Source organism: Salvelinus namaycush, chromosome 34 (assembly GCF_016432855.1).
Source record: "Salvelinus namaycush isolate Seneca chromosome 34, SaNama_1.0, whole genome shotgun sequence".
Classification (NCBI taxonomy): Eukaryota; Metazoa; Chordata; class Actinopteri; order Salmoniformes; family Salmonidae; genus Salvelinus; species Salvelinus namaycush.
This window is the reverse complement of record NC_052340.1, coordinates 12,470,410-12,497,864: the sequence shown is the minus strand read 5'-3', so window position 1 is coordinate 12,497,864 and position 27,455 is coordinate 12,470,410. Positions and strand designations below refer to the sequence as shown.

Genomic DNA, 27,455 nt, shown 5'->3' with positions numbered 1-27,455 from the left:
CTCAATATGACGACGGGAAAGTGAGACTTCGGCTAATATTACAGAGTTTTGGGCAGCTTCTTTTATTAAGCGAATCAATAAACTATTTATCCACTTTATCAATTTTAGCGGTGCACGAAGGAAATTTAAGGTAATTATGACACGAATCATTTGTCTTTCATTCATCCAGCTATGCCTACTGACTTAACGTTAGCTATCTAAACTAAGTTTAGCTAGCTACGTTAGCAACTTGCTACCATTAATACTAGCTAGCTAGTTGCTAGCTAGAATGAGTTTGTTTGGCTAGTGAACCAAAAACGAACTTGTCTAGAATAAGAGTAACTTTATGCAATATAAAGTCATTCATAATGGGTCTTGAAACTCAGTGAAATGAGTCACGAGCTAACGTTAGTCTACTCTTTCATTGTAAAAATATAGCAGCTAGCTAACGTTATCGGCCAATAAGAACCTGTAAATTAGCTTAGTGAGTTGACAAATCCAACTGGTAAACTAACAAACATTACATTGGTTAAAGTATGCTAGTAATCCACTGCTATAGGTAGAAACCGTATACCTCAAAGTAGCTGTTATGCTGAGAAACAATGATTTTGCTAGCTTGATCTAACTATTCAAACGCCCTAGGGGAGCTAAGTGATGTGTGTAGTCTGTGCTGTAGTTTATTTATTTCACATTTATTTTACCAGGTAGGCCAGTTGAGAACAAGTTCTCATTTACAACTGCGACCTGGCCAAGATAAAGCAAAGCAGTACGACAAAAAAACACAAAGTTACACGTGGGATAAACTAAAGTACAGTCAATAACACAAAATTGGACTCGGGAGGAGCAATTACTTTGTTTGGAAAGTCAAAATTGAGGTTCTATCCAGAGACCTTTGATGTTAGCTGCAGTCTAATCTAGCTTTCTGCTCTACTGAAGAATTCAGGCCTTGTATTATGGCCTTATTTACTCTTTCTTGTAAGCAGAACCAGGCAGCAGGTAACCGTTCGCTGGTTTGAATCCCCGAGCCGACTAGGTGAAAAATCTCTGTGCCCTTGAGTAAGGCACTTAACCCTAATTGCTCCAGGGTCGCCATCAATAATGACTGATCCCTGGCCGTGACCCCACTCTCGGCCAGGGATCTGTGTAAAATAGTACACATGTAAGCACCCACCAAATTATTATTATTTATCTCATCTATGAAATCCTGAACTCTAGCCCTGTAATGTAAACTCGTACATCGCCTTGGTCCGTACAATTGCCCTTATTTTAGCACCCCAAAAACGTAATACTTCCAGATCAACTGTAATGTCAATACCATTGTAAAGCGCAATTTCTCCCCTTTCCAACAGAATCAATTACATGACCTAAACGCTGCCCGTTTCTGCATAATTCAAGCAGGCAATGAGCCCCGTCGGGTCTTTAAAAAAATGGCGGGTGGGGAAGCAAAACTAATGCGTGATAGTGAGAAGGAGAGATGTTGTGTGGGAAAATTGCTTTTTTTCACTCGATCTGTCCAACTTATCACCTTATTGCCTCTAAAATGTAAATAAAACACTATAAAGAGTTTATATAATGTGTCATTACATACCTATTTGAAGGTTTGTGTCGAATTTGAGTCGGTTTTTAGGGCGGTGCTAAAGTGATTTATGAAGTAAACAACGGCTTTGAGAATGATGATCGCATGCAATGATGACGCAAAAAATGACTAGGTATCCCCCTTACCCCCATCACTGTCCATTTCTTGTTTTTAAACAATGAGAGAAGTGCTACACCTGGTGGAGAGAGATTGTAAGACAGAAATAGTTGCTTTATGCGTGCTGTACGTTACGACATGACATGTAACGGAGGGTCCGTTTTTTTCAACTTTTCTTTCATACTATAGAGCCATTACCATGTCGATCAACGCTTGAATAGAAACCTAGTTCACACCCCCGATTTTGAAGTCAACACATTCGCTACAGTCCCATTAGTTTTCTTTGTAGCCTCGTTTGAATGTTGCGGTTGCGCACATTTGTACGGAATGGGGTGAGTTTACGTTACAACTCTAATCCTGAACACACACTCCTCTCCTCTCCTCTCTCTCGACTTGACAGTTCATGAAGCTTTTGTATTCTGATCATAGAGTTCTGATCATGGAATTCTGAACGTCTCATGCTGCTACATTTAAATATGTCTACCGTGTCCTTATTCCCTTTTCCTGTGCTATATACAGATGTCAGTATGAATTCCACAAATGGTGGAATAGGCAACATATGATAACACAACAACTGATGGCATTAGCTAACTACTCTAGCTAACTAGCCAGCTACTCTAGCTAACTAGCCATCTTTGTAGCTAGCCAGCAAACTAGCAAATAACACTAAAGGGATTGCAAACTGGTTAGCGTAACTCTAGCCAAACAAAAAGTATTTATTCAAAGTATTAGCTAGCTGGCTAGCATTTGAGGCCAGCAAACATGTTCCTCACACGCTAGGTATGTATTTCCTATAACGTTATAGTGAGAAGGTGTCTCTTGGTCCCAAAACATGAGTTTATTTTGGATACTTGTGGGAGGAGTGCTGATGATGTCGCCCACTGTATGCGCTTTCGGTAGCCGGATTGCGTCTAGACTGAGGAGAAATCCGCACACAATGCATCCCTGACCACGTCCTGAGATGGTCAGCCGGCTCTGAACACCCATCACACCCCAAAGCGACATTTCAATGCTATCTTCGTATTCTGATAGCAGAAGTTGCATGTAAGTGTCAAGTGTAGACAACCACTCTCTCTTTCCATCCTTACTTTTGGAGACTTGGCAGCTGATAAATGTTTAGTGCTGGTGTGACAGGGTGCAAGTAAGCAGGGTTGTGCGATCAGTGCCGGGCACTCCACACATTCCTGGCATGTCTGAGTGCTGCTGAGGGTCACACAGACGGAACCCCTGCACTCTACCCAAACAAATACCTACACTACACCCAGTCACCCCAACAGCTCTGTACCACCACTGTTTGTTAGGGATGGATGTTAGAGATCAACAGACGCAGTGATAAGCTGTAAGGGGTTTTGGAATAGTCATGACTAGTGTGTTCCCCCACCTAGTCTGTGTCAAGTTATTAAGCTCTTCCCAGTTTTGTGTTAGGAGATTGACAGGGTATCTACACGCTGTCCAGAAACAGTGTTTTTAGTTTGTTTACCCAAAACCACTGGGATATGTGGCTATTTATCAGAACCAACACATTTCTGATAAGCATTTTTGTGTGTCATAGGCTAATTTTCCCCCATGAATTCTGAGAGTTGTGGAATGGAAGCAAATAAAATAGGAAACAAATTCTTTAAATCACATAGAGACTAGAGGTCGACCGATTATGATTTTTCTACACCGATACCGATTATTGGAGGACCAAATAAAGCCAATACCGATTTAATCGGCCGATTTATTTATTTTTATATATAATATATATGTGTGTGTAATAATGACAATTACAGCAATACTGAATGAACACTTATTTTAACTTAATATAATACGTAAAATCTATTTAGTCTCAAATAAATAATATAACATGCTCAATTTGGTTTAAATAATGCAAAAACACAGTGTTGGAGAAAAAAGTAGAAGTGCAATATGTGCCATGTAAAAAGCTAACGTTTAAGTTCCTTGCTCAGAACATATGAATGCTGGTGGTTCAATATTCCCAGTTAAGTTTTAGGTTGTAGTTAATATAGGAATTATGACGCGTCGACTATTTATCTCTATATCATATGTATTTCATATACCTTGACTAGTGGATGTTCTTATAGGCACTATAGTATTGCCAGCCTAATCTCGGTAGTTGATAGGCTTGAAGTCATACAGTGCTGTGCTTCAAGCATTGCTAAGAGCTGCTGGCAAACGCAGTAAAGTTTGAATGAATGCTTATAAGCCTGCTGCTGCCTACCACCGCTCAGTCAGACTGCTCTATCAAATATCAAATCATAGATTTAATTATAATATAATGAACACAGAAATACGAGCCTTTGGTCATTTAATATGGTAAAATCCGGAAACTCTCATTTTGAAAACAAAACGTTTATTCTTTCAGTGAAATAGGGAACCGTTCCGTATTTCATCTAACGGGTGGCAAATCTAAGTCTAAATATTGCTGTTACATTGCACAACCTTCAATGTTATGTCATAATTATGTAAAATTCTGGCAAATTAGTTTGCAACGAGCCAGGCGGCCCAAACTGTTGCATATACCCTGTCTCTGCATGCAATGAACGCAAGAGAAGTGACACAATATTCCTAGTTAATATTGCCTGCTAACATGAATTTCTTTTAACTAAATATGCAGGTTTAAAAAAATATATATATATACTTCTGTGTATTGATTTTAAGAAAGGCATTGATGTTTATGGCTAGGTACATTTGTGCAACGATTGTGCTTTTGTTAAATCATCACCCGTTTTGCGAAGTAGGTTGTGATTCGATGATAAATTAACAGGCACCGCATTGATTATATGGAATGCAGGACAAGCTAGTTAACCTAGTAATATCATCAACCATGTGTAGTTAACTAGTGATTATGTGAAGATTGATTGTTTTTTATAAGATACGTTTTTAATGCTAGCTAGCAACTAACCTTGGCTCCTTGCTGCACTCACGTAACAAGGTGGTCAGCCTGCCACGCAGTTTCCTTGTGGAATGCAATGTAATCGGCCGTAATCGTCTATAATTGGCGTCCAAAAATGCCGATTACCGATTGTTATGAAAACTTGAAATATTAATCGGTCAACCTCTAATTGAGACCAAAGGACGCCTGGCCTATGCTTCCGCTGGTAGTTAGTAGAAAAGCCATTTTATTACTGCTCTGTGCTCTCACATTTATTTTTGGGGGGTGGTTATGTCTAGACCATTCAGTTCACCGATAGTTAGGCTTACAATTGTAACTCTTTCTACCAGGAGGATTCAATTAACTCCATTTCTCATTTTCCTTTTTTCCTGCCTGCATAAATCCCCTTTTTAGTAGAGAACAGAGAGTGGAGTGGGGCGGCAGTGTGAAGTTGTAGTTGAGAGACCCTAGATCAGAGGCCACACTGGGTTCACATGATCACGGACGGCATGTTGTCGTTCTTTTGATCTGAGCCCTAAGGCTGCCTCCATATGGGAGAAAAACACAGCTGTATAAATCGTTTCCAGTAGAGGATTCGGGGGAAAAATGGAAGGCATCAAGTAGCCTCTAGTGCTGATTTTATAGAGGACGGCCTACGTGCATTCATTGGTCATGTTCGTAGACCACTTAGGAACATGTTCAGGTTTAACTCATCCACACAACATGTAGGGCCTAGACTAGTCCTAAAACCAGACTTCCAGTGTATGTACAGATGTTCAGGGCCATTATGTGTGACATCTTCTCATTTCAACTACCAAAGTAATGTAGGCTAGCCTATAATGATGTGCTTTGCTTTTTTTCCTCCCACTACTATTCCACACCCTCTAGGCCTACATATTATATATTTTTTTAGGAGCCCTCTCTCTCCCCTCCGCCCCAGGCGAAAGGTGGAGTCAGCTTTTCATTTGAAGGGCTTTAGCACAGCTACTGCTGTGTTTTCACATCATGCCTCACTATTTGGCTATTAAAGTGCTTTCATCTGACCCAGGGAGGCGTCTCACTTTCCAACTTTCAACTAGACAGTCAATCCCTCGTTGAGTCTTTAACTCACTTTCTCTCTCAGATTATAGTTATATAAGACACAGAATCTAATGGACTCACTTTCTCATCAGTGGCGCTTCGCTCTCTCGCTCGCACATTCCTGTCTCGCTTTCTGAGTTCTACCTCACTCTCTTCGGATCAACTTAGTCTCACTGAGGGGGAGAGTGATCAGAGGATATTATGCTGTAGTCCTGAATGTGTGGTGTGGACTGGTCATCTCTTCAGCCCTGGCTTCACATTATCATACTCTGCATTTCAGTTTCATATTTCCTTTAAGCAGCGATTGCAGCTGGCTGGCATTGTTTTCAGATAAGGCTGATATGTCACTGTGTGGGTAAGAGTGATGGCATCAAGAAACTCTTGTCATCTATTTCTCTTAAACAAAGCCCTGTCTGTGTAGGTCATGCTGACTGTAATATAGGCTCAGTGTAGTAGACTATAGGCTACACACAGTACAGTGAATTGTTTTCCATGTTTGCAATGTGTAATCGCTTCAATCAGCGAGGTCCACAATCAAGCTAGGACCTGCTTGCCTGGTAATAGAAAGTTCTTGTGTACACAGCTTGGCGGGGGATTGTGGGTAATGGGCTGGCCACATTTCCCCTCTGCTTTAACTGTTGCACAATGAGAGAATATAATAATGAATTGTGGTTGCAAAACAAGAAAAAAGGTGCTGTTGCATTATGCAGGCATATTTATTTTATTTAACCTTTATTTAACTAGGCAAGTCAGAACACATACTTATTTACAATGACGGCCTACCGGGGAACAGTGGCTTAACTGCCTTATTCAGGGGCAGAATTACAGATTTTTACCTTGTCAGCTCGGGGATTAGATCCAGCAACTTTTCGGTTACTGGCCCAACGCTCCAACCACTAGGCTACCTGCCGCATAACCCTGGAATATTCTAAGTGAATGAGGCAGTGTTTTTGTTCCTGCCGGTGAATAGGCCCTGCCACTGTACGCATGAAAAATACTACACTGAATGTGCAGACTGAGCAAAGACGGCGTTGACTGCCATTTTGATACTAATGTCATCCATTTATTTTTCTATTTCACACCAAACTTTCCAAGCTGCTCTGCACAAGATAGATATTAGCCTAGGGGGCCCACTTTTACCTCTATTTACATGTGATCATACAAGTGCTTGACAGTATGACTTCATAATTGTTTTGATGATGGTAACATACCATAGGCTAATTACAGGGCTAAGCACGGAAACATTACCTTGCCAATTACAGTGTGTAAGATTCATACATCTATGTTCACCCCCCCAAACGGAGCTTCTTTGAAATTGGAGGCTGTTGGTTGAAGAGTTTGGTTTATTTTTTAATCTCTACTGTTTGCTGTGATTTCTCCCAGGTCCTTTTTGATGTGTGGACGTTGAGGTGCAGCCCTCCATGGGCTGCTAGGCTTTGTGTGGTTTGTTGTTTGAGCTGAAGAGATGGAGGGTTAGAGTAGGAATGGATAACTCCAGTCCTCGAGGGGCCGGAGTGGTGTCACTTTTTCCCCATCTGTAGCAAACACGGCTGATTTAAACTAATTGCATTCTAAACTGAAGGTCATGATTATTATTAGGTGTGTTAGCTGGGACAAAAGTGACACAAATCAGGACACCGAGGACTCTAGTCAAGCCAACTAGTTCCTGGGCCCAGCAGCACAATTACATACTGTGACATATCTCTCGCAACACAACTCTCATAGCAGTTGCATAATTCATTACTTCCTCTTCCTTGTCACCTGGCAAGTTTGTCATCACATTGTATGAGTCAACCTTTTGGGCTTGTTTAAGGTTGGCTCGGCATCAACTGCAGACAGACTGGGTGGAAGGGACAGTTTTGTTACGATCACATGTTAAAATTGAGACTCCGTGGTGTGACGTTACCACAAGCTGCAGATATTGTAAATGAATGCAATGCGAGATTATGCACACTCAGAGTAGCTGAGCATGTGCATGGGTCCGCTTCACTAAGCTACAACGTGACCGCAGCTGGACAAAGACAGCAGAGGAGTTTAGCCCCACTCTTGTTCCTCTTAGTTGTTGTGGAGGTCAGCCCGATACTGTTGTTTTGTTAATGAATCGCTGACTCTACCTTTAACTTGATTGACCGATTCAGTTAACATGAACTCTCCTAATTTGAAATGTCATTGTTTTGTTTCTCAACTGAATTAGCATAGCTTGATATGTCAAACATGCTTGTTAGCGTAGTTTGACAAGATGTTTGAATAGCACCCGAGTCGTTATGCAATGAAAGCCTGGCTTGTCAACCTCTGCAGTGTGCTTTAGGCTCAACTAAAGAGAACAATTATTATGACTATTGAGTTGCAAGCTGGAAGCTTAGGAAATTAATCTCATAGTTCTCTCTTTTTCTTGACCTATGTGACAGCTTGTATTTATGAGAATTTTAGGGAGGCCCTTCTCTCTGACTGTCAAAGTCCAGACAGACAGATTATTTCAAATGTAGTGTTGGCTATCAAAGCACTTTGAACCGACTGACCCGTATCCCAGTGGAAGCTCACATTCCCTCTTATCATTGACCTTTCCACATTCCTCAGCCAGACCTGAAAGTCTGCATGGATTGGCTAAGGCAGCAAGGGCTTTGTTTGAACCCAGCTTCTGGATTGGTTAGTATCTGACATGTCAAGCCCCATTCACATTGCATTGTTGTTGTTTTTTTCCATATAGAGAACTGTTCTCTTTGTATCCACACTACCCCATGCCATTTATTTATTTAACTAGGCAAGTCAGTTAAGAACCAATTCTTATTTACAATGACAGTCTACCAAAAGGCCTCCTGCGGGGATGGGAGCTGGGATTAAAAATAAAATATGACAAAACACACATCACGACAAGAAACAACACAACATAAAGAGACCTAAGACAACATAGCAAGGCAGCAACACATGACAACACAGCATGGTAGCAACAAAACATTGTACAAACATTATTGGGCAAAGACAACAGCACAAAGGGCAAGATGGTAGAGACAACAATATATTAAATCAAATCAAATTTTATTTGTCACATACACATGGTTAGCAGATGTTAATGCGAGTGTAGCGAAATGCTTGTGCTTCTAGTTCCAACCATGCAGTAATATCTAACAAGTAATCTAACCTAACAATTTCACAACAACTACCTTATACACACAAGTGTAAAGGAATGAATAAGAATATGTACATAAAAATATATGAATGAGTGATGGCCGAACGGCATAGGCAAGATGCAGTAGATGGTATAGAGTACAGTATATACATATGAGATGAGTAATGTAGGGTATGTAAACATATAAAGTGGCATTGTTTAAAGTGGCTAGTGTTACATTTATTACATCAATTTTTCCATTATTAAAAGTGGCTAGAGTTGAGTCAGTATGTTGGCAGCCACTCAATGTTAGTGATGGCTGTTTAACAGTCTGATGACCTTGAGATAGAAGCTGTTTTTCAGTCTCTCGGTCCCCGCTTTGATGCACCTGTACTGACCTCGCCTTCTGGATGATAGCGAGGTGAACAGGCAGTGGCTCGGGTGGTTGTTGTCCTTGATGATCATTTTGGCCTTCCTGTGACATCGGGTGGTGTAGGTGTCCTGGGGGGCAGTTAGTTTGCCCCCGGTGATGCGTTGTGCAGACCTCACTACCCTCTGGAGAGCCTTACGGTTGTGGGCGGAGCAGTTGCCGTACCATGCGATGATGCAGCCCGACAGGATGCTCTCGATTGTGCATCTGTAAAAGTTTGTGATTGTTTTTGGTGACAAGCTGAATTTCTTCAGCCTCCTGCTGCGCCTTCTTCACCACGCTGTCTGTGTGGGTGGACCATTTCAGTTTGTCCGTGATGTGTACTCCGAGGAACCTAAAACTTTCCACCTTCTCCACTACTGTCCCCTCGATGTGGATAGGGAGCTGCTCCCTCTGCTGTTTCATGAAGTCCACGATCATCTCCTTAGTTTTGTTGACATTGAGTGTGAGGTTATTTTCCTGACCCCACACTCCGAGGGCCCTCACCTCCTCCCTATAGGCCGTCTCGTCGTTGTTGGTAATCAAGCCGACCACTGTAGTGTCGTCTGCAAACTTGATGATTGAGTTGGAGGCGTGCATGACCACGCAATCATGGGTGTACAGGAGAGGGCTGAGAACGCACCCTTGCGGGGCCCCAGTGTTGAGGATCAGCGGGGTGGAGATGTTACCTATCCTCACCACCTGGGGGCGGCCCGTCAGGAAGTCCAGGACCCAGTTGCACAGGGCGGGGTCGAGACCCAGGGTCTCAAGCTTAATGACGAGTTTGGAGGGTACTATGGTGTTAAATGCTGAGCTGTAGTCAATGAACAGCATTCTTACATAGGTATTCCTCTTGTCCAGATGTGTTAGGGCAGTGTGAAATGCGGATTCAACTCTTTTGACAGTTCACTTAGCATATTTTTTGGCCTGAGTCCTCTGCATTCACATTGCTAGGTTTAGAAAGAAACCAAGATCTATTTCCAACATTTACTCAATGCAATCTGGGTTTTTACAAAGTGCAGAATGTGTTATCGGACAGCTAGATATACCTACATACATTTTGGAATCTAATAGATTGCATTTAGTTAAGAGGAGACACAATAATTGTAATCAGAAGATACTTTAAACATGTAAATGTTATTGGTAACAATAGATAGCAGAAGAATAACTGCAGATTAAATAATAGAAAATTGTACACCCAATGTAGACGATTGCCCCTTCAAAATGATAATGTTTTTTCTGGTGTTATACTTTGTATTCCATGTTATAGAGCAGCTTATCAGGAACACAGAACACTTTAGTTTATGAGGTTATGATTTACCATTGCTGAGATCTTATTTTCACATGATCAGAAAAGGTCAAAAAGGTCACGGACAGGTAAATGGTAATCCCTTGTCAAAAAGGCACCAAATCACCTGTCTGAATTCTTAATTTCAGCACATTTAGTCCAATATCTTAAGATAGTGGTCATATTGTTATGACATTTTCAGGGTTGCTGTAGAACACAGAAGTTACATTTTCAAATCAAAGTTGTCACGTGCGCCGAATACAACAGGTGTAGACTTTACAGTGAAATGCTTACTTACTAACCAATAGTGCAAAAAAGGTATTAGGTGAACAATAGGTAGGTAAAGAAATAAAACGACAGTAAAAAGACAGGCTATAAAAGTAGCGAGGCTACATACAGACACCGGTTAGTCAGGCTGATTGAGGTAGTATGTACATGTAGATATGGTTAAAGTGACTATGCATATATGATGAACAGAGAGTAGCAGTAGCGTAAAAGGGGGGGTGGCGGGACACAATGCAGATAGCCCGGTTAGCCAATGTGCGGGAGCACTGGTTGGTCGGCCCAATTGAGGTAGTATGTACATGAATGTATAGTTAAAGTGACTATGCATATGATAAACAGAGAGTAGCAGCAGCGTAAAAGAGGGGTTGGGGGGGGCACACAATGCAAATAGTCCGAGTAGCCATTTGATTACCTGTTCAGGAGTCTTATGGCTTGGGGGTAAAAACTGTTGAGAAGTCTTTTTGTCCTAGACTTGGCACTCTGGTACCGCTTGCTATGCGGTAGTAGAGAGAACAGTCTGACTGGGGTGGCCGGGGTCTTTGACAATTTTTAGGGCCTTTCTCTGACACCGCCTGGTGTAGAGGTCCTGGATGTACTGGGCCGTACGCACTACCCTCTGTAGTGCCTTGCGGTCAGAGGCCGAGCAATTGCCGTACCAGGCAGTGATGCAACCAGTCAGGATGCTCTCGATGTTGCAGCTGTAGAACCTTTTGAGGATCTCAGGACCCATGCCAAATCTTTTTCGTGCCCTCTTTTGTCGTGCCCTCTTCACGACTGTCTTGGTGTGTTTGGACCATTCTAGTTTGTTGTTGATGTGGACACCAAGGAACTTGAAGCTCTCAACCTGCTCCACTACAGCCCCATCGATGAGAATGGGGGCATGCTCGGTCCTCCTTTTCCTGTAGTCCACAATCATCTCCTTAGTCTTGGTTACGTTGAGGGATAGGTTGTTATTCTGGCACCACCCGGCCAGGTCTCTGACCTCCTTATAGACTGTCTCGTTGTTGTCGGTGATCAGGCCTACCACTGTTGTGTCGTCTGCAAACTTAATGATGGTGTTGGAGTCGTGCCTGGCCATGCAGTCGTGGGTGAACAGGGAGTACAGGAGGGGACTGAGCACGCACCCCTGGGGAGCTCCAGTGTTGAGGATCAGCGTGGCAGATGTTGCTACCTACCTTCACCACCAGGGGGCGGCCCGTCAGGAAGTTCAGAATCCAGTTGCAGAGGGAGGTGTTTAGTCCCAGGATCCTTAGTTTAGTGATGAGATTTGAGGGTACTATGGTGTTGAATGCTGAGCTGTAGTCAATGAATAGCAAACAGGAAACCACTCACCCAGAGTGAAATTTTACAAATAAGTATTCAGACCCTTTGCTATGAGACTCGAAATTGAGCTCAGGTGCATCCTGTTTCCATTGATCATCCTTGAAGTGTTTCTACAGCTTGATTGGAGTCCACCTGTGGTAAATTCAATTGACTGGACATGATTTGGAAAGGCACACACCTGCCTATATAAAAAGGTCCCACAGTTGACAGTGCATGTCAGAGCAAAAAGCATGCCATCGAAGGAATTGTCCGTAGAGCTCAGAGACAGGATTGTGTCGAGGTACAGATCTGGGGAAGGGTACCAAAAACATTTCTACAGCATTGAAGGTCCCCAAGAACAGTGGCCTCCACTCGTAAATGGAAGAAGTTTGGAACCACCAAGACTAACTAGAGCTGGCCCCCCTGGCCCAAAACTGAGCAATCGGGGGATAAGGGCCTTGGTCAGGAAGGTAACCAAGAACCCGATGGTCACTCTGACAGAACTCCAGAGTTGCTCTGTGGAAATGGGAGAACCCTCTAGAAGGACAACCATCTCTGCAGCACTCCACCAATCAGGCCTGTATGGGAGAGTGGCCAGACAGAAGCCACATGACAGCCCACTTGGAATTTGCCAAAAGGCACCAAGATTGAGCTCTTTGGCCTAAATGCCAAGCGTCACGTCTGGAGGAAACCTGGCACCATCCCTACGGTGAAGCATGGTGGCAGCATCATGCTGTGGCAATGTTTTTCAGCGGCAGGGACCGGGAGACTAGTCAGAATCGAGGGAAAGATGAACGGAGCAAAGTACAGAGAGATCCTTAATGAAAACCTGCTCCAGGACCTTGGACTGGGGCGAAGGTTCACCTTCCAACAGAAGAACGACCCTAAGCACACAGCCAAGACAACGCAGGAGTGGCTTCGGAACAAGTCTCAATGTCCATTAGTGGCCCAGCTAGAGCCTGGACTTAAACCCGATCGAACATCTCTGGAGAGTCCTGAAAATACCTGTGCAGCAATGCTACCCACCTAACCTGACAGAGCTTGAGAGGATATGCAGAGAAAAATGGGAGAAACTCCCCAAATACAGGTGTGCCATGCTTGTAGCATCATACCAAAGAAGACTCGAGGCTGTAATAGCTGCCAAAGGTGCTTCAACAAAGTACTGTGTAAAACATATTAATACTTAAGTAAATGTGATCAGTTATTTATTTTTAATAAATTTGCAAAAAATTCTAAACCTGGATTTGCTTTGTCATTGTGGGGTATTGTGTGTAGATTGATGAAGAAAACAATTTAATCAATTTTAGAATAAGGCTGTAACGTAACAAATTGTGGAAAAAGTCAAGGGGTCGGAATACTTTCAGAATGCATTGCATATTTGCATAAAGTAACATTTTCTAAGTTCATAAATTGTTTCAAATTGTTAAACTCTTCAGTTTTGCATAAGGCATGAAGATCTGTTAATAATGACCACCCTACCTTAAATTGGGTTAAATTACTGTAATTATGTATTCCGTACTGCCTCATTTGCAAATTAAGTTCCTAATTTCAGTAAGGTATCTGTTTTTATATTTGAAAATTTGCCAAAATCTCTAAATGTGTTTTTGCTTTGTCATTATGGGGTTTTGTGTGAAGATTGAGGGTAAAAAACGAATTCATACATTTTTAGCATAAGGCTGTAATGTAACAAACTCAAGTCAAGGGGTCTGAATACACTATATACAAAAGTGTGTGGACACCCCTTCAAATTAGTGGCTTCACTACAGAGTTCCAAACTGCATTATGATTTCCCTTCACTGGAACTAAGGGACCTAGCCCGGACCATGAAAAACAGCCCCAGAACATTATTCCTCCTCCACCAAACTTTACAGTTGGCACTATGCACTCGGGCAGGTAGCGTTCTCCTGGCATCCATCTGCCAGATGGTGAAGCGTGATTCATCATGCCAGAGAACGCGTTTACACTGCTCCAGAGTCCAATGGTGGCGAGCTTTACATCACTCCAGCCGACCCTTGGCATTGCGCATGGTGATCTTAGGCTTGTATATTTCATAAAGCTCCAGACTAACAGTTATTGTGCTGACGTTGTGTCCAGAGGCAGTTGGGAACTCAGTAGTGAGAGTTGCAACTGAGGACAGATGTTTTTTATGCGCTTCAGCACTCGGCAGTCCCGTTCAGAGCTTGTGGCCTAACACTTCGCAGTTAAGCCGTTGTTGCTCCTAGATGTTTCCATTCACAATAACAGCACTTAGTTGATTGGGGCACCTCTAGCAGGGCAGAAATGTGATTAACTGACTTGTTGGAAAGGTGGCATCCTATGACTGTTTCACGTTGAAAGTCATTAAGCTCTTCAGAAAGGCCATTCTACTGCCCATGTTTGTCTATGGAGATTGCATGGCTGTGTGCTCGATTTTTATACACCTGTCAGCAATGGGTGTGGCTGAAATAGCCTAATCCACTCATTTGAAGGGGTGTCCACATACTTTTGTATATGTGTATGTGACAATAATATTTTATATATATATATATATATGTGTGTGTGTGTTCCCCAGCACATTAGCAGCAACTCATTATGATGACAGTCATGGGATCTTGTCAAAAAGATTAGTAATTTGCTTCAACATTATAATTTGACAACATTTGCTTACACTATGAACAGTTTTGATGGAGGAAGCTACAGTGCATGTTTTTGTTCCGAGGCCTTTCTCTTCGCTGGTTGCTTGTGTTCATCCGCAGACAATCCTGTTCAAATTAGCAGTCACTCTGGGTATTTCACAAGATGCCGTTAAAGTATTGATAAGACAGTGCTATAACAAATAAGCGAGTACATTAGTATTTACCAGTAGTTGAACATTCCTGTTTCCCCCTGATGTGCCTAGGTCAAGCTTTCAGCTTGGTCGTGTCATATAATAGATTACATAACAATCATAATGACTAGGAAGAAGACCAAGACTGATCATTGAACAGACACCGCAGGCAGTGGGCGTTCCGGGATTTGAATGAGTCAGACGTGACTCTCATTTTACCCCTGTTTCCCGGTGACGTCATGATACTGGCCCGCGTTAGTGAAACCATCGGAATGCGACAACATTGATTTTAGAGGTTTACAGTTCTATTTCGGAAGTTATTCATAAGTCGTTTTATCATAAACGTACATTTTGTATAAATACGGCGTGTGCACTAACAGCAGCTCTTTACCTATTTGAAACGCTGCGGAAATAACTAATTGATCTCACTTTGGAGAGTCTTTCCTCACAGAGCGAGGCTGCCTGGGTTAATTTTCTTCCTTGTTCTCATGCGTGATCGTGAAATGGTATCAGGTGTATTGTATCGCGTTGGATAGACATTCTGGTGAGTAAATCAAAGGCAGTTTTACTGTCGTTAATCATTGTTTTCATAGTCATTCTTACGTCAAAATATCGAATATAATTTAAGATAATATGCTTCTCGACCGTGAGAAGTTTATCTCCACTGCAGAATGTATATTTGTATTTCTGAGGTCAAATCTCACTCATAAGATTAGCCTCAAATCAACTTGAAACACGTTATTATAGCGGTCAAATCCAACAAATGCTCTATGTACAGCCATTACATGAGTAATAAACGCAGTGATTTCTCACTACACATTAAGCTACACATAATCTTTACCACCAGCATGTGGAATTCTGGTATTTATTTTCTCCCATCTGACGTTTGGTTCGTAAACCTGCTCATCATGTCTGTTGTTTTAGTTTTATTTTGCTATACGATCATGAGACTACTTCCCTAGTGCTGTTTCACATGTAAACAACTGTCAAAGTGATAAGAAACAACGGGATTACGCTCATGAAATTGAGGGAGGTAGGCTACACCGTGAAGTAACGATATTTTTCAGACCATGGTTTCTCTTTTGGTAGTGTTTTTGCAAGCTATAGCCTAACGTAATGTTTGACACTAAAGAAAGCATAACAAGGTAATGAAACCAATGGTGTAGTAGTTATTTAGTTGGATCTGACACTGTCAGTATAGTCACTGCTTGTAGCCCACGTGCTTGTGGATGGGAAACTGGTACTCTTTTCTTAATTCCTACATTTACCGTAATTGCTCACAGACCTATCCTCGTTTGTTTTGCTGCAAATTGCACCCTAACACCAGGCTTGTTAAACAACAACAGATAGGCAAGTCTTGATAAGAAGCACTCTGGCTGGAATCTGGGTCGGCTCCAAGGTCACACTGTTTCCACTGCACTTCCTAAATCAGGGAACCTCAGTTAGAGGGTAGAATTCTGTTAGTTAGCATTTCTGACTCATCACGGGGCAGTAGGCTAAACTTCAAATGAAAGGGTGCGACAGTGGAGCATGCCCACAAACATCTAGGCTAAGCTACATCATGATAAGTTGACAGAATGATGATTGCTACAGGCAGAGGGATGCAGGACAAGGTGAGACAAATCCCTGAAGATGTGACCTCATTTTGTCACCTCTGAACCCTGCATAGTGTCCGCGATGACACAACCTACTGCATTTGCAATCAGGAGGGAATGCAACACACTGAACATTGCCGATAGAAATGCAATGAAAATAGTTAACCTGATTCATTTTCATGTCAAAGGCATGCATGTGTTGTACTATACAATATAGGTGTGTGTTCTTACTATATTTGACATGCGTGCATTTGGAATAGTGATTAGCTATGACTCATACAGGTTCTCTTTAAAAAGCCTTCCTGGAAATAAGTCATCACCTAAATCTATTTTTGGTTTTGAGATGTTTACATATCCTTTAACCTTCAAGTGTAGTCCTTGTAAAATGGTATGCGTAAATGGGACAGAGGAAAACCATTTGAGTTAACAGAATAAGGCAATTGACGACTAGAGGTGCCGTTGTCTGGATCTGTGTGGTGACAGTGCAGTCTGAATGATGAGGGGCTTACCTTTTGAATGGCCGCCTCGTCAGTCATGCCTTACGGTTTATCCTCCAGTGGGCCTGCCCTGAGCACAATTGTTTTGATGTTAACTACTTTGACTGAGAGCCCCGCATTAACCCATCACAGAGCTCAAATGAAGTGTTTTGCGTTGCTACAGCACAAAGTTGACACCCATGGCTGTGCCTGGAGTCTGGTGGACCACCCCTTGTGCTTGGACAGACAGTAGCTCTTTGGCCATGACCCATCTGGGTCTACGCTGCCACTGAAGTGCCTTTCTTACTGCTCACCGGTGCATAATAGTATGCTAATGTGAGAGACTCCATAAACGGGATAGTGTGTCGTGAACGGCACCGTTTTTTCCTTCACTGCGTGGGTGGTTGCAGCTCTACTCTCTTCATACACAGAGGGAAATTATCAATGAATGGTAGTTATACAAGCTAGGCTTTATGACCGCTTTCCTGACAGACTGGAAGAAGAAAATGGAAATGATAAATTGGCACAGTTATAGTTGAAAATGTGTGCATCTGTTGGTCTCCCAGGGGCATCTTATTTTCTGTCTTGTAACTGTCTGTCTAGTCAGTGCATGGACACTTGAATCTCTCTTCCCCTGCTACCTGCTTTGTAGGGGGAAGTGTACAACACGGAAGAGAGAGGTCTGTGTTCTGGGGGAGGTGCTACTACACCTGCTGCTGCGTCACTCACAGCTGGGCCTCACCTGTTCAAACCTGTCTCACCGGTGCACTGCCTGCAGGCTGCAGCCTGAGCTCCACCATGTGGTTTGTGGTGCTTTCCGCTTTCATTCAGTCACTTATCCTAAGCCTATGCCATGTTATTGCTGTTTTCATGACACCCAAGTTGTCAACCAGATCATAATGCAACTCAATTCTGTCAGTCTCTCTGACTCAGAATTATTGAATATCAGTTTGGACATGTTTTTGTCATCTCAGCAGTTGCTGTTGGCCCAAAAAACCGTCTGACATTGAATAATCATTTTTCCTTGGCTGTGTTAAACTATTTCCCCCTTTGTTGCTTGGCTCCACTAAGGCAGGGTTTCAGAGGAGCAACCGAATACTTCAGCAAACCACTTTACAAGTCTGTCAGCAAGATTCAGTTATGTGGGGCTCTGTGGTTGCTGCTCCGTATGTTTCCCATTCAGTCAGTTTTTGTAAACTCAACTAACCTTTTTTATTTTTTCATCGCTGCAACTCCCCAATGGGCTCGGGAGGCGAAGGTCGAGTCATGGGTCCTCCGAAACATTACCAGCCAAACCGCGCTCCTTAACACCCGCCCGCTTAATTCGGAAGCCAGCCGCACCAATGTGTTGGAGGAAACACCGTTCAACTGACCACAGAAGTCAGCCTGCCGGCGCCCGGCCCGCCACAAGGACTCGCTAGAGCGCGAAGAGCCAAGTAAAGCCCCCCCCCCCCCCCCGGCCAAACCCTCCCCTAACCCGGACAGCGCTGGGCCAATTGTGCGCCTCCCTATGGGACCCCCGATCACGGCCGGTTGTGCTACAGCCTGGGATCAAACCCGGATCTGTGATACAGTACCTTAGATCGCTGCGTCACTCGGGAGGCCCCTCTAGCAGTTTTTCGACGCAAATAAATCATCTACCGGTACTGTCAGTAGCAGCCGCCTTATTTGTTACATTTGATTTAGTCATCATGCTGACTTAGTCGTTCAACTCTGACCAGCAATGGTGGCTTTTAAATAGTTAATGGAAGGCCCGTGTTGACCTCCTCTCTGGCCCTTTGTACAGGTTTGTGCAGATGGGTGGATGATCCCATTACACTTCAAACACTCACTGAGTCAGTTCTGCTTTTTGGGCCAGTCAGGTGGTATCCCTCATCCCCTCGCCAAGCACCCCTTCCCTGCAGCTTGGGTGGGTCTTGGACCGTGGACACGAACGGGCAGCATATCGCAGGCAGGCAGCACAGTGTTTGGATTCAGGGAGAGCTGCCTCTATCTAAAGCAAGAGAAGGAATCCAGAATGTTTGAGCGTAGAGAAATAAGATAGTGGGAAAATGTGCTTGTGAAGGAAAGGGGAAGTCATTTTTCTGGGGGCCTTGTGCTCACCTCGGAGTAATACTTACCTGACTAATAAATGTTTTGGCTCTGAAGAAAGTGGCTGCTACTTGTATAAGGTATTTGTCTTTATGGGAGATGTCCCTATAAATTATACTGTCATATTCTAATGTCAACTTGTCGAAGTTACATACACGGTTGTGTACTCTGATTGTATCTCTCTCTCTCTGTGCATTTGCCAAAGGATATTCACTGTGTGATTATGTCAGTCTACACGAAAAGGTTTTCAGCTCTATAGTCTGAAGTGTGTCAGTGGCCACATGACAGATCAAGTTTTCATGCGTTAGCCTCTCAGCTCTATTGAAAAGAAACAGGACTTCCTTGGTATTATCAATGATGAACTGCTGATGTGTTTAACGCTGTTCCCAAGTCATTCCTGGCGTGTATTATTTTGGAAACAAACGGAAGCAAACAGACCGTAGAGGGAAGGGAGCCACCTGGAATTGTCACATAAGAAACTTGTTTTTTTTAGTTGCAAACTGTTTTTCCTTGCAAAATGTTTTGCTACAGTTTACCCCGCTGTGCACTATTGAATACATCCCTGTTCTCCTCTCTGTGTTCCAGGTCTGATGCCCAGCTGCCGCCATGTTCACTAAGAAGAAGAAGCCCCGTGTCCAGATCTCGGCACCCTCCAACTTCGAGCACCGCGTGCACACAGACTTTGACGAGCAGGAACAGAAGTTTGTGGGGCTGCCGCGGCAATGGCAGTCTCTGATCGAGGACACGGCCAAGAGGCCCAAGCCCTTCATCGACGTCACCGTCATCACCACGGTGGAGCCCCGCAAGGTCAGGGGTCATCAAAATGGGATGTGGGAGGAAAGGGGCGTGTCACAAACATGAAGTGATATTTTCACTGTAGTGGCATTCTCTGTTGTAATTTGAGAGAATGCCATGGTAAAAAGCTGTAATGAGTCATGCACTCGAAGATGTCACATGACTCTTACTTAATTTTCAATGTTTTTTAAAGTTATTTTCACTTGATCAGGGATAGCGTACACAGACGTTTCGGCTTTGTTGCCTTAAGTGTGTAGGCCATGGGAAAGGGCACAGAACTGTAGCTGTCTCAGCTTACTGTACGTCAGATTTGGATCACAGTCTGAATCTACAGAACCTAAACAGTAAACATGATTGTCTTCTTTCCTGAACAATAAACGCAGTGAAGGCGAAAGACATCACTGAAAATAGAATCTGCCGGTCATCATATCTCTTTTCAGAATGAAGCTGTGACAGTCCAGGAAGTCTCTCTTGTCCTGACTGGTCTGATCTCAAACCATACTTACTTGGTGTCTCTGCCTCTCCCTCCTGTAGACCATAGTGCGGGGTAGTAAGATCGCTGTGGACGGCTCGCTGACATGGCTGCTGGATGAGTTTGACACCATGTCGGTGACCCGCTCCAACTCCCTGAGGCGAGGCAGCCCCCCTATCCAGCCCCGCAGAGACTCCGGGTCCTCGGGGGGAGGAGGCCATGAGAACGGGGACCTGGCACACCGGCCACACCACCACCCAGATCACTATGGAGACATCAGAGACAGGTACAGTGTCGGCAGTAGGGGCCCACGGGGTATTCAGATCTCAGCTGTAAAATGGCTCTGAAGAAATGTTTCCACCACTCCAGAGAGATGTAACCTGTTTACCGTTTCTCTGTTGCACTAGGGAGCGGCCCAGGCCGGACCAGTTAGCTGGTGGAGACCCCCGGCAGCCCCAGCGGGTACCCCGCTCTCAGCGAGAGGACGGCAGGCCACAGCAGCAGCCCCGGGGCCAGGAACCAAGCAGCAGGCACCGAGAGAGGGAGCGTCCCGGCCCACCCCCTCCCCCGCCAAAGCCCAGTGACATGGACCCACTGGACCACCACGACCAGGTAGTCCGCAGGGACGGGCCCAGCGACAAGAGGCCTAAGTCCAGCTACACGGGCAGGGACGGCAGCCCCCAGTCGCCCCGGGATAAGAGGCCTCTCTCGGGGCCCAACATCCGTATGCCTAACCTGCCTGTCACAGAGGGGGTGATAAAAACAGCACAGCAGAGCAGCAGGCCGTTCAACACCTACCCCCGCGCTGACAGTGAAGGAGGAAGGAGCCCCACCAGCCAGGTACTGACAGGCTGCTAGGAGAACACCAGGACATTGGGAGATATGGAAACCAGTGCCGCTAATGTTCTATCGCATGTCTTTAACAGACCTCTGACATAAGTGTTGTTCATACAGTGTCATTTTCTCTCCCTTCTAGGAGCTGAAGCCAGCCAGACCACACGAAGCACCGCCACACAACGGTCCTTCTAGTGCCTCCAGCCGAGACGGGGGAAAAGCACCACAGAAGGGCCAGCTACGAGGAGACCCCCACCACACCTCCCACCCTGTCCTGGGCCCTGAGCCCCCCCACGGCCACCAGCAGCAGAAGGCTCCCGTTCCCCGCCCCCCGGCCCCTGCCTTACCACCACAGCAGGCCCTATCGCCCCAGAGGGAGCCCCAGCGGGTGTCCCATGAACAGTTCCGTGCCGCGCTGCAGATGGTGGTGGACCCGGGTGACCCGCGCACCTACCTGGACCACTACATCAAGATCGGAGAGGGCTCCACCGGCATTGTGTGCATTGCCACCGTCAAGAGCACCGGCAAACTGGTGGCTGTCAAGAAGATGGACCTGCGCAAGCAGCAGCGCCGGGAGCTGCTATTCAATGAGGTGGGGTTTTACGGCCTGTATTGACTTGAACAGAATGCAATTGAGATGATGAAGGTCTTTAAGATTTTTGATGTTCAGGGAATACAGTATAATGAATTTATAAGCTATTAGTTTTGTGATCCATAATCTTTTATAGTGGCTATTACAGAGCTGATTTGCTAACGTTTGAAAGATTTGTCCTGCATGGGGGGGTGCGGTTCATGCATATCTTTGCAGTGGTGTAATGAGTGATGTCATGTGCCGTGTAATTGCCCACGGTCTCCTTAGTAACGCTGGTTCCTGTGCTCTTCAGGTGGTGATCATGCGGGACTATCACCATGACAACGTGGTGGAGATGTACAACAGCTACCTGGTGGGAGATGAACTCTGGGTCGTCATGGAGTTCCTGGAGGGAGGGGCTCTGACTGACATTGTCACACACACCAGGTGCTTATCTGTTGATCTGCGGTTTAGTGCTATCTGGCATCCTTGGGATTTCCATAGCCTAAACCCCAACTATTTTAAATTTCAACTTCAATGGGGTGATGTCAGAGTTGGATGTACCAAGGATCCCGGATAGCAATGACCGTTGATCTGCTGCTCTGACAACTGACCAGCAGGACTATAGACTATGGTAGGGCTGCCCACCCTTTTCCTGGAACTATACCGTCCTGCAGGTTTTCAGTCCAACCCTAACATAACATACCTGATTCAGCTAGTTAAGGTCTTGGTGAGCAGAATCAGGTGTGTTAAATAGATTTGGACTGAACCTACAGGACGGTAGATCTCAAGGAAGGGCCATGGGCAGCCCTGGGCTATGGTGATTAGATTTAAGATGTCTGTGTTTCATACTAGTCATATAGTGTTCAACTGCTCATATCGTAGCTGTTTTTACAGTACAAGCAATGGTAAGGGCTCCCAAGTGGCGCAGCGGTCTAAGGCACTGCATCACAGCCGGCCGTATCGGCTGTATCACAACTGGCTGTGATTGGGTGTCCCATAGGACGGCGCACAATTGGCCCTGCTTCGTCCGGGTTTGGCCGGTGTAGGCCCTCATTGTAAATAAGAATTTGTTCTTAACTGACTTGCCTAGTTAAATAAAAAATAACCACTCTTAAGTTTTTTGTTTAGTTATGTTTCACCACTAGGTGGTAGTGTCGAATGGCTACACCCTCATGTCACTGCAATGCAACCTGTAGTGTGAGATGTTATTTCTCTGTCAGCTCTGAGTGCTAATGACCTGTGTGTGTGTGTGTGTGTCCAGGATGAATGAGGAGCAGATAGCCACAGTGTGCCTGTCTGTGCTGAAGGCTCTGTCAGTGCTGCACACCCAGGGTGTCATCCACAGGGACATCAAGAGTGACTCCATCTTGCTCACCCACGACGGCAGAGTACGTATACCTGAATTCAGAGGTTAAAGTTCTGTGACTGCATTGGATTTCCTTCATATATGGGGGGTGGGCCGGGCCGGGCCATGTCTGTTCTGTTAAATATATTCCCAAATAAGTTTCTTCTCAAATATTTAATTTTCTCTGTTAAGCTGTGTGCACTGAACTGACATTCTTTAATGCGCACCGCAGCAGCGCTCAGCTCCGACGGCGCTGTGTAGCCTATTGTAGCGGCTGGCAAAGTCATTCAAAACCTCTACTTTATCACTCAGGATGGAACTTTCCACTGCTACTATTTTCCCATGTAGAATTGTAATTAAAACAAAATACAACAACCCCATAGTAGAATAGTTACCTAGTCGTCTTGATCTTATGTGTTCTATGCTAGATACTATATTCCTCTCGAGGCACATTCAAGTTGCGAGAGCCGTAGGAGGGAAACGTATTCTGACAAGCAGTCAATGCACAGCAATTCTTAATGCAATAGCGGGAAACACTTTTGAAATCAGTTTTGGGAAATGTATTTTGAAAGCAGTACTGGCCTTTTTTTATTTTATACTTTATTTTTTAAGACTAATATCCCGGTTTTACATTGCTCCCACTTTTATTTCTCTACTCCTTTAATCGCGCGTGGCATAGTTTTACAAATGCAGTTTTACACTTAGTTTCAAGCATGGTTTAGGGGCAGCTGTGCAACAGACCACTTAAATGGGCATAGTCATCTTACAAGGGCAATGACACTAATGGTGAATTTTAATTTATATGTATTTCTAATAAAATAATAATAATTAATAACAATCAGGATGTTGTGTCCAATAGGGTGAATGCAGAAGGACAAACCCAATGCTTCAGCCTATGTACATTTTATAGCCACTATGCTTTATCAGTTGGGCTACAGGTGATAATGCTTCTTGCTAATAGCACATCTGATAATATAGACCATGCATAGGTTATATGGACATGGTCCAATATGTTAAAATAACTAACATTTTTCCAATATGTTATTTGGCCCATTTTAGGCGATAGAAATTATATTTCAGCTGGTGTCTGCATCATGTTTTCATTAATTTTGGAGTAGAATGTCCTTTCAAAAAGTCACCATAACTGAGCTTCTCAGTACTTCTACATAAAAATGATCCCAGGTAGGAACCTAAGCAAGGGGACTAGAATTGGTCAAACATGATGGTCATGACTTTCTTACATGAAAGGGAGGTTAACTTGTCCCCAGACAATTGATCTGAGATCGACGTAAGTTTCAGTCGTGGGTTGTTTTTTTTGCTATTTGACCCCAACCCTACATCACCACCTCCCTCATAGACAATTATAAGACTGGCGTATGTACACCTCACTCACCCCAACCCTGCTTCATACACAATGATATGATAATTTTCCATGGCAAAAGAAGAAAACACGAAATAGACTGACCTCTATGGTCCTTGAAAAACCTGCTGTATGATATAAAATATTGTGTGATATAGGCCTAGCTTTGGAAAATAACTCATGTGACTCTGAGTGACAAAAGAAGGCTCTGTGTATCCAACAGAATGTCTGATTCATGTTTTGTTTCTTTGCCATGATATACTTCCGAGTATTGGGGTTACTGGTATCGTGACAACCCTCCCCATACCACCCAGTCATAACAGGCTATCTCATTTACATATCGAAACGATATGAAACCAGCTGTGAAAATTAGGATATGGGAAAAGAGGAACTTGCTGCAGTCATGTTTGTTCCCAAAGTATTGTAATATACAGTATGAGAGGTAATGGAGGGCTTGAAGCTCACGCTGTTAATTTAGATCTTACGTTACCCGACAACAGTTTGTAGATACAACCGTTTGATCTTTTATTGAGCCCAAGTGTCAACCTGAAGCCCCCTGAAGTCACTTGTAGCTGTCATGGTTGGCATGCTAAGGGCTGTGCTTAGCTCTTATTGTGGTTGACCCAAGGGGAAGTGTAGACAGTTACCCTCAGCTGATTCTCGGCAGAAGAGTGTGTGTGTGTGCTTGCGCGAGTTTGTGTGTATTCACATTTCCCCTTACCAATTCAAAGCATGCTGTAGTCAGTGAGCCCTGTTCTTCAGAGGTCACCATTGGCAGACAGGATATTTATCCACCCAGGCATTGCAAAGGTTTTCTCAGAAAACTGGGAGGTGTTCTACTGTGATGTGTAATACTGTAAAGCAGCACATTGCTAGATAGAGGAATGTTTGTGGTACGCTAAGAGTTAAGCCTGTCAATCTATAACACACAACGTCCGTGTCAGCTGAAAAGTCTGTCATTTAGTCGTTTGTAAAGATGGCAGTATTTTTAGAATGCCTGTTTTCCCCCCCGTAAATAATTCATTAAAAACTCTGACCCTTTCCTCTATGCCCATCCCAGGTGAAGCTGTCAGACTTTGGCTTCTGCGCCCAGGTGTCGAAAGAGGTCCAGCGGCGCAAGTCCCTGGTGGGCACACCGTACTGGATGGCCCCAGAGCTCATCTCACGACTGCCCTATGGGCCTGAGGTAATGTCCAGTTAGTTGTGTCTGTGTGCATGCATTATAATTCGAAACTATCGCTGATCACTGTGTGATCAATATTCTACCCCGTAGGTGGACATCTGGTCCTTGGGGGTGATGGTGATCGAGATGGTGGACGGAGAGCCCCCCTATTTCAATGAGCCCCCCCTCAAAGCTATGAAGATGATCCGTGACAACCTACCACCCAAACTCAAGAACTTACACAAGGTACTAGGCACACTACAAAGAGCCTCTCTCTCACACAAGGCCCTGTTATTCAACATTTTGAAATTGATAGTCATCCTTTGGTGTTATTTTCCCAGGTTTCTCCTCTCCTCAAGGGCTTCCTGGACAAATTGTTGGTGCGAGACCCCACCCAGAGGGCCTCAGCCAATGAGCTACTCAAGCACCCCTTCCTGAGCAAGGCTGGCCCGCCCTCCTGCATTGTGCCTCTCATGAGGCAGAACCGCATGAGATGAGAGCGAGCGGAGACCTCTCGCCCACTAAGGAGTAGTCACATGGACCCTCAACTCCCCAAGCTCACACCTCGGACTCACACTGTTCTGGAGCGAGGAGGTTGGTGGGGGGCAGCGGAGAAACACTGCCCAGCTCATATTAGCATTTTTACTGGTCAATATTTTTTTTTAAATAACCTTTTGAAATGAAAAGGAGCGCTGTCCCTTTTCCTGTGGGAGAAAAGATTTTGACACTACAAGGATGTATAGCTTGAGCGGTTTGGTGCAGAATGAGGCTTGGAAAGTGCTGCTGGGGTGACTCACAAAAAACACTGTTAGCATCCTAGCTGAAGGGATGAACCATGCTTCCACACTACAGGACTTCCTCACTACATGGCCCAGACTCAACTCTATTCCAATAGACAGGACATCAGAAAAGACTACTGAAGGAGGACCATGCTTTTCTCTTACCACATGATGCATCGAAGTATTTTTTTAATGAAAGTAAACACTTGGTTCCTGTTACAAACACTAAGCAAAAGTAGACACTGGAGTTGTGTTTTAGATTATTTTCTTTATTTTTCTTGTAACATAGATATATCCGCTTTGTTTTCTCTATTTTGTGATTATTTTTGGGGGGGTTACAGTGAGATTTGAAGCACTGTTCTGAGATAGAAGCTGCACTCCTGGTTGATTCCAATATATCATATAGTTTTTTTTAAATTATTTTTTATTACAAGATAATTTGTTTCTTTTAATATACCTGTGTTTAATAGAATATCATGATAAATTGAACATCAAGGCAGTTTCAGCAGTTTTTTTCTAAAGGCGTATTTATACTTCAGGAATTTAGCAATGTAGATTGTGCTCCCTGTAACCCCTCGATCTGCTGCTGTAGACCTCAGCTGTTAGTTTATAGTAGTGACAACCCTTATGAAAGCCCCCCCCCCCCCCACACACACACACACCTGTATATACAGAAAGTATATTTTTTGTCATTTTTCTAATGATTCATTTCTTAAATGCCTGACCTGGCCAGTCTGGACAATGGTTCTGGACTATGTGAATGTAGTGCTGAGCCACAAACTGGCTCTGTGTTTAAAGATGGAATCTGCAGTAGGGGGAAACAGTGCCACCGGCTGCCCCACCACCGTTATTTTTTTGATGCCGAGCTGAGGAGGCATCGCGCAGCATGGTAAAAAAAACAAAGCAGAAAATATTGTCCTCTTCTATCGTGTGTGCAATGAGGTGGGGGGTGTTTGCAGTTACTACTTTGTTGTAATATCGCAAATGGACGTGACTTTCACCATTTTGGATAAGGATCCCAGCTTTAAGGGCTTATTAGAACAGGAAACGGACACACAAGGTGAAAATCCGCGCTTAGCTAAATGAAGTGTGCAACAGATGCTAGAACTGAACTCTTATCCACAATGTAGCAATGACAGGAACTGTATG

The 27,455-nt window shown here is 44.1% G+C and overlaps 1 protein-coding gene across 2 annotated transcripts; it reads left to right on the top strand.

The window, feature by feature from the left end:
* LOC120028561 (serine/threonine-protein kinase PAK 4-like) lies at positions 1-26,805 on the top strand. Of its 2 annotated transcripts, none has more exons than XM_038973754.1 (10): positions 1-130; positions 19,571-19,792; positions 20,315-20,538; positions 20,660-21,092; positions 21,229-21,678; positions 21,971-22,104; positions 22,922-23,048; positions 25,426-25,551; positions 25,639-25,773; positions 25,869-26,805. In XM_038973754.1, the coding sequence occupies exons 2-10, from the start codon at positions 19,592-19,594 to the stop codon at positions 26,022-26,024; spliced, it is 1,986 nt and encodes a 661-aa protein (XP_038829682.1). In that variant the 5' UTR covers positions 1-130; positions 19,571-19,591; the 3' UTR covers positions 26,025-26,805. The 2 variants fall into 2 exon arrangements, with proteins under 2 accessions (XP_038829682.1, XP_038829681.1); XM_038973753.1 differs by lacking the exon at positions 1-130 and adding an exon at positions 15,083-15,367.
* The last annotated feature ends 650 nt before the right edge of the window (positions 26,806-27,455 follow it).

Bases quoted from the DNA above. Each gene is read 5' to 3' on its own strand.
- LOC120028561 (XM_038973754.1), top strand. From the start codon at position 19,592: ATGTTCACTAAGAAGAAGAAGCCCCGTGTCCAGATCTCGGCACCCTCC. The intron at 21,093-21,228 runs GTACTGACAGGC...TCTCCCTTCTAG, and splicing joins GAAGGAGCCCCACCAGCCAG to GAGCTGAAGCCAGCCAGACC. The intron at 25,774-25,868 runs GTACTAGGCACA...TTATTTTCCCAG, and splicing joins AACTCAAGAACTTACACAAG to GTTTCTCCTCTCCTCAAGGG.